The 11,014-nt window shown below is 37.9% G+C and overlaps 1 protein-coding gene across 2 annotated transcripts; it reads left to right on the top strand.

Annotated features, from left to right (window-relative positions):
- Window positions 1-58: 58 nt before the first annotated feature.
- leng9 (leukocyte receptor cluster (LRC) member 9) lies at window positions 59-10,809 on the top strand. 2 transcript variants are annotated; one of them, XM_038284222.1, is made up of 8 exons: window positions 59-177; window positions 334-558; window positions 4,603-4,693; window positions 5,741-5,877; window positions 6,004-6,333; window positions 8,169-8,367; window positions 8,707-8,830; window positions 8,916-10,809. In XM_038284222.1, the coding sequence occupies exons 1-8, from the start codon at window positions 147-149 to the stop codon at window positions 9,540-9,542; spliced, it is 1,764 nt and encodes a 587-aa protein (XP_038140150.1). In that variant the 5' UTR covers window positions 59-146; the 3' UTR covers window positions 9,543-10,809. The 2 variants fall into 2 exon arrangements, with proteins under 2 accessions (XP_038140150.1, XP_038140151.1); XM_038284223.1 differs by having other exon boundaries at window positions 61-177; window positions 6,007-6,333.
- The last annotated feature ends 205 nt before the right edge of the window (window positions 10,810-11,014 follow it).

The raw sequence follows: 11,014 nt of genomic DNA, 5'->3' as shown, positions 1-11,014 counted from the left end.
AAATAATTGGAAACAGAAGAGCACCATATATTCGTTTTTCTGTTTTTATTTATTTATTTATTATAACGTTGAATTTTCAGCTATAAATTTACCTTGCTTCCTTGTTTAAAAAAAACGACATTACCCATGATTCAATTCGAAAATATATGGATCCGGGAACGATAGATACAAACATTGGTATTTTATATTTATTTTGGCTTATATTTTATATATTTAATTATTTATAGATGTTTTTTACTCTACGCTTTCTTAGATTTTGCGTATGAGTGTTTTGATTTGCATACATTGTAGCAGTGGATCGCTAACTACTCACTTCCGTGTTTGTTTTCCAAGGTGTCCAGGTAGCGGAGTCAGTTTATTTCACAACCCCTTTACTGGCAAACGTCAACAAGCCATTAGAAAGCCTCCTAGATCTACAAATGGCGTCAGAAAGCCCAAGTGCTGCCTTAAATTGTACGGAGAACCAGAGGGACGGAGATGGGAGCTCTTTGACGCCCATCACCCTGACAGACTCACAGGAAAGTAATGCTGTTGCTGAAACTGACCGAGACACAATGGGTAAAAGTTTATTTATACTGTTCCTTCAGGTTATTCGGTATCATTCTTAAAAAAAAAGTTAATCAAACGAAGGTCCCCCCTTGCATCTCATAAAACGTTTTATTAACTCTAGTCTCTACAAGCCTTTACAGTCATTCAAGTATAATCAAAGTTCACATTTTGCCGTTTCTTCTTACCTTCAAACCCAGCTGACCAGATCTGAGACAAAATCTAGGGAGATTTTCCAGCTTGGATGTGAAAAAAAAATAAATAAATAGTGAAGTATCAATAAAGACTGTGTGCAAAAGTATTAGGTAAGTGGTATTTTCGAGGATCATTTATATTATTGGGCCACAATCTTTTTCCTAATCAAACCAAAAGACTCCTATATCAAAGTTACATATTTTTTGAAGTTTATTTATTTTTTATTTTTTTTTGGCCATTTTATGAGGAGGTCTGTGTGTGCAGGTAAATATTACTGTTCAGAATTATTAGGCAACATGAAAATATATAGCCATCTCACTTGTTTATTTTCACCAGGTAAACCGATATAACTCAAAATTCAGAAATAAACATTTGTGATATTCAAAAACAACAAAAAACAAATCAGTGATCAATATAGCCTCCTTTCTTCTCCATGACGCTCAAAAGCCTTCCATCCATAGATTCTATCACTGTCTTGATCTGTTTGCGATCAACATTGCCTGCACCAGCCACCATAGCCTCCCAGACACTGTTCAGAGAGAGGTACCGTTTTCTCTCCCTGTAGATCTCACATTTCGTGAAGGACCACAGGTTTTCGATGGGGTTCAGATCAGGTGTACAAGGGGGTCATGTCATTATTTTTTTCTCCTTTTAGACTTTCTGGCCAGCCACGCTGTGGTGTATTTTGATGCGTGTGACGGAGCATTGTCCTGCATGAATATCATGTTTTTCTTGAATGAAGGCGGTAACTTCTTGTACCACTGTTTGAAGAAGGGGTCTTTCAGAAACTGGCAGTAGGTCTGGGAGTTGATCTTGACTCCATCATCAACTCGAAAAGGTTCCACAAGCTCATCTTTGATGATACTAGCCCATACCAGTACCCCACCTCCACTATGCTGGCATCTGAGTTGATAAGGAACTTGCTGCCTTTTACTGATCCAGCCTGGTGCCCATCCATCTGGCCCATCAAAACTCACTCTCATTTCATCAGACCAAAACACCTTGGAGAAATAAGTCTTCAGATATTTCTTGGCCCAATCTTGACGTCTTGTCTTGTGTGTCTTGTTCAAAGGTGGCCTTTTTTCAGCTTTCCTTACCTTGGCCAGGTCCCTGAGTATTGAGCACCTCGTGCTTCTTGGCACTCCAGACATGTTGCAGCTCTGAAATATGGCAGCTAATGGCTTCCTGGCAGCTTCATGCTTAATCCTTCTCATTTCATGGGGAGTTATTTTACGTCTTCTTTTTTCAACACGCTTCTCGGCCCCTGTTGGCTATTTGCCATGAACCGCTTGATTGTACGATGATCCCGCTTCAAAAGCTGTGAATTTCCAAACTGCTGCACCCCTCTGAAAGACATCTGACAATTTTTGACTTTTCAAAGTCTGTCAAATCTCTTTTCTTACCCATTTTGCCTAATAATTAAGAACACCTTATATAGGATGTTGATGTCATTAGGCCACACCCCTTCTCATTACAGAGATGCACACCAGCTAATTTACTTGGTAATTGGCTTTCAAGCCTGTACAGCTTGGAGTAGGACAACATGTATGGAAAGGATGATGTGGTTGAAATACTCATTTTTCTAATAATTCTGCACACAGTGTAAAATAAAGCAACACAGGCAGTTACAGTTTTATTTGTATGTAAATAAATATGTGTATAGATATAATGGAACTTAAATATGTTTTTCAAATTTAGTTTTATTGCGTACTACACATTTTCTGTTAGTCCAATCAATTAGTATTACTGTGTCCATCAGGTATTAGATGTATCAAACTGAAATAGCTGTTGCAAACACCCAAATATTTAGAAATAAAAATAATAACATTAATAGGAGTGCCCAAACGTTTTCATATGACTGTATATAGTTTAATAACTGTGATGCTAATGTAGCAAGAACTGTAGAACCTAAAAGCTGAATGGAATATATGTATGTATCTGTTATAGGCTAATGTATATCCCATAAACATTGATTTATCTCCCATTAAAAAACATATTTAGCTTGGTTTCTGCTTGCAGATAAATCTTTTACAACCTCTTCTTATCCTTGAAGACCGTTCACCATCATCCACTGTTACTGGCCTCTGCTTTCCCTGATTTGGCTCTTTTTTATTGGAACAATAAATATTTACTTTAAACATGTGGAAAGCCATAGTTAGTGCAGTGATAAGACATTTATTTTTTTATGAGAAAGATTAGTTTTTACTGGGTATGCCTCTATGATATGAATTCACGAATCAATATAACATGTTGACAATCTGATCAAACAAGTCAAATTCTGTTATAATTTTTCTGGATAGCTTTTTTATACATCTTTTACATGAAAGTTGTTCCTTTTTACCAGTCAAGCGTATTTAAAATAATAAAAGTGAGTTGTACTTGACAAAACTGGAGGGAAAGAAAAAAAAAGGGGGGGGGGGGGGAATCTGTCTCTTTGGCAGACTAATTTGACAGTCAGCCAGTATGGAGAGATTTTAGTATCACTATTTGATTTTAGTTTTTCTGATCAAATTGCCCATTTATAAATAAAGTTTTTTTTCTGTCAGAAATGTTCTCAATAGTGGGTTGGCTGTAAAACAATATGTAGGGACTGTCTGTTTATTTTGTTAAATCAGGAAAGAAAACATCATGTTTTTACTTAGGAAATCGAACCATGGTATTGAGAAAATTATGTTTGTTTTTTTTAGTTTTTTTTCTTGCATCTGATTTTGTAGACAAAGTCTGGTTTAGATCAAAAACTGGACTTAACTTCACCCAAGTAACCTTAGCTGATCTTTGGCACATATGAGTAGAACCGAAAATGTCAAAATATAGTGATAAATTGTTGGGATGTATATTTGATAACTAACTTTTTATATTTTCTTCATTCATGTGCACGTTATTAGTTTTGGCACAAAGCTTTTAGTGTGTGTTGAGCTGCAATAAAGGAGTTGTATTATCTACTTTTCCAACTAATCACCATTTCAGAAAGAAAAACAAGCTTGTTTTCCAACTTTCACCCTCAGCAGCTGGGATTCCAGTTAAGCTATGTCATCATGAGTCCAGATTCTCTAATACTGACACAGACAGCTGATTTTTGATGTAACGGCTGCAGACATATTTTCTCACTTCCTGACAGAATGTTCTGCTGGAGCAGTTCCTGGCTTCAGTGACTCAAAGCTCAAGCCTCTACCTCCCAAAGGATGAGAGATCATACTGTCTGCTTCAACATCTGAGTCCATTACTTTAATCCAGATAAAACTTCTGAAGAACAAGAAAAACAGAAAAAAAAACCTGTTACTTCCCGGATTTTTCTGATAACTGGAATCAGGTCAAATGCTTCCTGTCCAGCTGGGGTCAGCCCAACAGCCATAGTTAAGGTAACTGAGCTGTGAGTTACATTCAGTCCCTTCCCAAAAGTAAAACATCAGGATATGCGTTTGGTTTGACCTCTCTACATACTCTTCATTCATCATGTTTGAATCATTCACAGCTGTTAAACTGTAGGCCCTCTCAAGGTATCGGAGGGAGAAAAAAAAAGATATTTTTTCATGTTAGAATCTTTGTTGTGTACAAGTGGTAATAAGAGAAACATTTAAACTGCAATAAATGCTCAGAAAATACTTGTTTTAGCATATTTAGGCTCTCATTTTGCCTGGTTAATTAATCTTCTGCTTAGTCAGAGAGGTATTCTCACTTTACTTTAAAACAGCCGAACAGCATGTGCATCTCTTGTTTGTTTTCTAAAGCTAAATCATCACGTTCAGTGACCTTTCAGCAACAATGTCTGCCAGCGTGTTTACATGCAGAGCCCATACCCTTTTTAATCAACCTAACAGCACATCCTCACCCTGTCTTGTTTAATGTCGATCTTATTCATAGAGTCTGCAGAGCAGAAGGAGGAATCAAAAGTGTGCCAGTTTTTCCAGATGGGAAAGTGCCGGTTCGGAAGCAAATGCCGTTTATCACACAGGTTTGCTATCTTCACCATGTTATCCGTCGCAACAAGAAGGGTCCGGCGAGACAAGTCTGGGAAGCACCGCTTTAAAGGAAATCTCCAGATATGAGAGCATAAAGTTTTCATTAGATATTAGCAACACTGATAGTAGTCATTTAAAGACGTTTTCTCTTTCATATACACTTATAGCTAATATAGGATCCTAAATGTTTTACTTATTTTGATTTATTTAAAACTGTGAAAATGTTTTTTTATTCAGAGACGTTTCCTTCCTGCTTTAGGTCAAAGATGACCAGCAGAGAGTTGAAAAAGGAGTTTGGTTAAACTGTTATAGGCAGGTCAAAGTCCTACAAATAAGAGAGACAGGAAGTTGGATATTAATCTAACAAATCTCTGAGTAAGGGGAAAAAAGACTCCATGTAGAGTACTGTATTGTACATTTTACTCCCCTGGTCATTTTTCTGTCCCACAAGAAATAATATATTATATTTAGTTGATTATTTTTCAAGACTTAAAAAAAACTCTGTAAACTCAGTTTTTTGTGCTTATTTTTATTTTATAATTTATCTGTTTTAGTTGATTTCTAGTTTGTTTAGTTTCTAATTGGGAATTTATTAGAACATTAATTATTAAACTTCTTATATTCGGATCACTTTTATTACCCTTATATTATCAGTTACGTTTTATTAATTTTAGAGAAGGTTATTGGGACTATCTAGATCTGTCACATTTAATATTTGTCTCCAAACCCTTTCGTTTTGTTTGTTTTTATTTAGTTTTTTATACTTTAATAATCCCAGAGGGAAATTACTTCTCTGCATTTAACCCATCCCCTTGGGGAGCAGTGGGCTGCCATTGTGTGGTACCTGGGGGAGCAGTGCGGGGTTAAGGGTCCTGCTCAAGGAGCCAGAGTGGCAGTCTGTGGGAGTTGGGGATCGAACTCACAACCTCAGGATTCAAAGCCCTATACCCTAACTACTAGGCCGCCACTCCCCAGTTTCATTTGTCATTTGTCATCCTCCGTGAGCAAATTTTTTCTTTTGTTTTTTTTTGTTTTTAAAGTGACTCATCACCGTATGAATCGGCAGCTCCATCCGCTGACATAGATGACCAACAGAATGTCGAGAATTTGGAGAAACACAACAAGAAGAAGGGCACTGTGAACAAAGGGGCAAAGCCTAGAGACAACAAGGATAAAGGTCATTCCTCATTTGTTCACCTTAACTTTTTCATTTGATAATTCCCAATATAATCTGAAGAAACTTGTATGTTTTTATTTGTCTCACTGTTCTTTATTTGCATGGGAATGATTGAGTTATTTCCAGCAGATGTGAACAAAAAGCCCCGTATGCGCACAGCTGACGATGTTATCTCTCGCATCCTGTGGGACCCATCAGTAGAAGCTTCAGATTTTGTGGTGGGCTACATAGACCGCTTCCTTGGCATTCTGGAGCGGCCTTTCTGTGAATTCAACTGGGACACCAACCCCTGTGATTGTGACTACTCCACTGAGTTGGCTCTGCCCAGACACAGGATCCAATACTTTGCCTACAAAGGGCACCACGTTTGGGACCGACACAGCAGAACTGACAGGGTCTTTGGTTCCACCGGTCAATCTTTGGCTCCCCCCTTTGGAAAGGAGGAGGAAGTAAAAGGTAAGAGTAGGTTTCCATTTAGCAAAACAATGTGTCATGCACAATTATTCATAACTCTACTACCTCTTCTACCTTTTTTTTTTTTTTCTCAAATAACGCAAATGATCGCCATAAAGTTGATCACTATGGTGTAGCTGATACAGAGTTTCTACACCTATAATTGCAGGAACTAATCTTAAAGGTGTAGCTTGGATTTAAAGCCTTGAAGTATTTGCTGGAGAACATTAGTAAGGTTTAAAGCTGCAGTCTGTAACATTGAGAAGAGAGCAGACTTCTACTGAAAATTTGAAGAAAAACAGGTTTCACGCCACTCCCCCACCCTCTCTGCTTCACTCATGCCCCACCTCCAAGCTCCACCCCTCTCACAGCATCTGCGCGGCTACCGCATGCGACCAGAAGGAGGGGGGGGATTCAGCGTGTGTGAGCTGTGATTGACACTCCATCAGACGCTCCTCTGGCTGTGATTGGTTGTTTTAAATCGTCCCGAATTATTCTTTCCAGATTGAAATACAGGCAGTAGGCGGTACCAATTGAAGCAGTTTTTTTCACAGGTTACATATCACATGTACTGCTGTCTGGGCATAGGGACAGTTTTAGCCAATATGACAAAAAAGTGATTTTTAAAAACTTACAGACTTCAGCTTTAAAGCATGGCAATAAATTAATGTCCCAAGCTTTAATCATCTCTCAGAGAACATTTAATCTATCATCTGAAAATGGTTGCATGATGTTGTTGGGATCCTTTTCCTCAGCAGAAAAAACTGTTTGATTCCTGTTGCGAAGGAGAAGGGAGCTAAATGCAATCGTATTTAATGAATTAGAATATTAATACAAAGTTGATTTATTTCAGTAACAATTCAATAAATACATTTATGAGTTATTGTACAGATTTATTACAGAGAGACTAATGTTTTAAAGTCAGCTAATTATGATTTTCTGTGTCTAGCTAATATAGGTGCAACATTTAAAATTAAAAGTTACATTAGACCTATTATAAAATGTTTTATTGTAGAAATTTGTGCTAAATTAAAAGTACATTTACAGCTTGCTTCAATGATATTTTCTTTAAATTAATATACCAATCCAGCTTTTTTTTGTTCAGTTTATTTCATGCAATGTGATTGTATAGAAAAATACTCTGGGGGGAAAAAAGGCCTCCAGCTGGACGAAGACATGCAGCCAGAGCTACAGGGATTGAATATTTACTGGTATTCCAGACTTCTATACATCTCCCCCTGTACTTCTAGGAGCAGCCAGCATTGTATCTTGAATATCTTATGATATCTGGTTCATTTGGTTATGATCCTAATGTTTTGTCAATAGGTGAAGGTAAGAATATAGAATGACCAGGTTCTGCTTCCTATTCACCACAAACAGTCAGTGCAGGTTTAACTTCAAGGGTATTGATGTGTTAGAACGGCCCAGTCAAAATCAACTTCTGAGTCTGACCTAAGGAAACAGTTAGACTGCCTATTTAGACAATAAACAATTTTTGCACACAAGCAGCCAACTATTTCTGTCTCCCAAAGTGAAAAACTGGTAAAAAAAAGTACCTCAAGAGACTTGCAGTAAAAGTTGTTGTGCTAAGTACTGACTTTTAGATGCTGAATGCAAATACCCACCCTTCCTGACTAACTTTATGCACTTGTACAACATTTGAAACATTTTTAATTTCCTTCTCATTTCACTGCAAATAGTCACACGTTTCAGTCACATTAAAACCCAATACAAACATTAAAGTTAGTGGTTTTAATGGCACGCATGATGTATGAGCACTCCTGAAAAGCATTGTACATTTACACTATTACCCTAACTGAAAATGGTCGTTGTTTCAGAGGAGAACCATGCAGAGGATCAAGAAGAACAAGATGTTGGTTCTGAAAAGACAGAGGAGCAGACAGGTGCAGCAGGTGGTCGGGATGAGGGAGAAACTCCTACCAGAACCAGGCATGAAGAGGAGCTGGAAGAGATTCACGCTTCTCAGAAACAAAAGGAAGCTTGTGGATCATGTGTTGCAGAGGAGGCTGAAAATAGGTCTGTTATCTATTCCTACTGTGGGTCTTATGTTTAACTCTTTAAAGAACAAGTTCCCTGTATGGAACTTCCCTGTATGGAACTTTACTTCATTTCATTAAAAGTACTTAATGACAGTCGTCTTTATGGATTCATATCAGATCTTTAAAGACTGAATGAAATGAAATCCTGCATTTTAATATTTAGAGAATTATTACTTTCTAACCTTTCTGAAGTAGTTAAAATACACTGAACTTCTTTGAATTCAGACAAGGGGATTTTAATTTAGTATTTTAATAAATGCAACTGAGCAATGTTAAATAAGGGTATATTCTCTCTACTTTCCTGGCTGCAATTTAGACTCCAGCCATCATCCGAGCAAGAGTCATCATTTCAGGAAAAGGTCATGAAGCTGAAAGAGGAAGAAGAAGAGCGGCTTGATGAAGCCTGCGAAGAAAGATTAGAAGCCGGCAAAGAGACGCAGGTGTGCATGGCGCTTCTTGCTCTGACAGACAACATTATGGTTACAGTTTTTATTTATTTATCCCAGCTTTGTTGTTCCGCCTTAGAATCCATCTCTGAAGCAGGCAGAGCAGAAGAGTGGCAGTCGTCCTCCAAAGAAAAAACCCACTCACTTCATCACCTTCCGGGCCAACACCCCTGCTATCCTCTCCAGTTTCCAGCAGCTGCAGGAGGAGCTTACTGCCCTCCTTCCCTCCTCTGCTCCTTACTGGCACGCCGCCTCGATGCTCCATGTCACCCTGTGCCTACTGGTGCTTGACGGCCCAGCCGAGGTGGCAGCTGCAGCCGAGATCCTCCGCAGGTTCGCCCAGCTGGATCGCAACCCGCCCGTGGCGGTTACCTTTCCAGGGAAGCTGAAGCATTTCAATGGCAAGGTGCTTTACCTGAGCCCCAACCCTCGGCTGTCCCTCCACCAGCTGAACTCAGGCCTGCAGGAGGCCTACAGGAAGGAGGGCTGGCTACACAGGCACTCCTACAATCCACAGTACCACCTCACTCTGGCCAAGGTAGACAAAAGTGAGGAGGAAAGGATTTTTGAAGGAGTTGGGGACTTGAAGGTGGGGAAGGGTTTTAATTTTGGTCGACTACCAGTTAACACCTTACATCTCTGTAGCATGGGAGGCTCCGGACTGAACGGATTTTATGATATTGTTTGCACAGTTACTCTTCGGTAAGGAAAGTGCACTTCATTACATGAATGAATCTCACTCTATCCAGCAGTGCATAAATAGTGTGTAGTGTAGAAGTGGTTTGGTGCAATAGGGTGTTTACTTCCTTTATTTTTGAATAATCACTTTAGACTTATTCATTCAAAAGCTGAAGCTTACTCAGTCTTTTTATCAATTTTAATTATAAAAATTGTACTTTATTGTGTATGTTCCACTAAATTACCACAAGCTGATAATTTAAATGCTCAGGGCTCTTTTCATATTTTGATATCACTTGGCTTGAATTCAAGAAATGTTATAAAACTGCCAAAGAAATTACAAGTTTAATTTTATATTCACTTAGTGCAATTCGTTTTTCTTGTGTGACAGATTTTCATTCGTTTTTAGGGTATATCAAAGCAAGAGAACGGTTTTAAATTAGAGCTGAAGGGGAGACATTTTGCAAGGATTTTTTCTGTTTAGTTTTAAAGGTATAACGAATAAATGAGGGGGAGAGAAAAGGTGTGAAACATGAAAGTTTCCCACAATATGGTGAATATCCAAGCCCAGTCAAAGACTGTGAATATAAAAGGAACACAAAAACAACAAACTTTAGACTTTATTGGAAGTTTTATTAAGGAAGTCACTAAAATGTGTTACTGTTGCAAAAGCAGGTCTGATTATTTTTGAACGCAATGATGTCTTAATTTAAATTATAATGTATAAAGAAAGACGTTTACAGAAAGATGCTAGGGTATACTGTAGAAACAAACATGCTTTTTACTAGAGCTTAGATCACTTGTTAGACGTTTCAAAAAGTCTATGCATTGTTCTCAAGATAAAAACAATCCCACTAAAGTTTGGAAATTCCCATCAGAGTCTTCACATATCAAGCTGTTTGGTTTCTGACACAGGAATCTGTTTGAAATAATGGGGACATGATGGTGTTACTCAATTGTTTGAGAATTAAGCTTTTAACTTTGAGGATGTAATCTAAAAATTACAGAAATAAATCACTAGAAGGTTATATGCAAACTATGGTTTCTGTCTAAATTTAAAGGATGTGTTCTATGTGGATGATGGTTCTAGCTCTTGACTAACAAAAGAATGGTTCTCATTGGAAGGCTTTTTAAATTTAATAATCAAAATGTATTATGTTCTTTTTTTTGAGTAATTTGATCATTAATATTGTGTAATACTGTGTCTAACAAGAGCAATGACTTTTTATTCTTCTACCAATTATTACAACTGCTAGTTTGCTTTTCCAATTAAACACTAAATGAATGATATTTAAGAGCTGTGATTTTTAATTTGTTAGCCAGAGTGATGGATGCTGCTTCGTTGTTTGGGATTCATAGTCAATCTGGCCCCTTCCCCTCCCCATCATCCTTCCAGATACAAAACTGTATATACGTTATCTATAAGCTAAGAGAGTGCAAGTATGATCCCTGGTTCTCTACTGTTTGCTCCCGTTGGTTGCATTATCTCCCCTCCCCCAC

This window comes from Cyprinodon tularosa, unplaced genomic scaffold (assembly GCF_016077235.1).
Source record: "Cyprinodon tularosa strain WSP-4 unplaced genomic scaffold, ASM1607723v1 ctg2, whole genome shotgun sequence".
Taxonomy (NCBI): domain Eukaryota; kingdom Metazoa; phylum Chordata; class Actinopteri; order Cyprinodontiformes; family Cyprinodontidae; genus Cyprinodon; species Cyprinodon tularosa.
The sequence above is the reverse complement of the archived record's forward strand: the minus strand, read 5'-3'. Positions and strand labels throughout refer to the sequence as shown.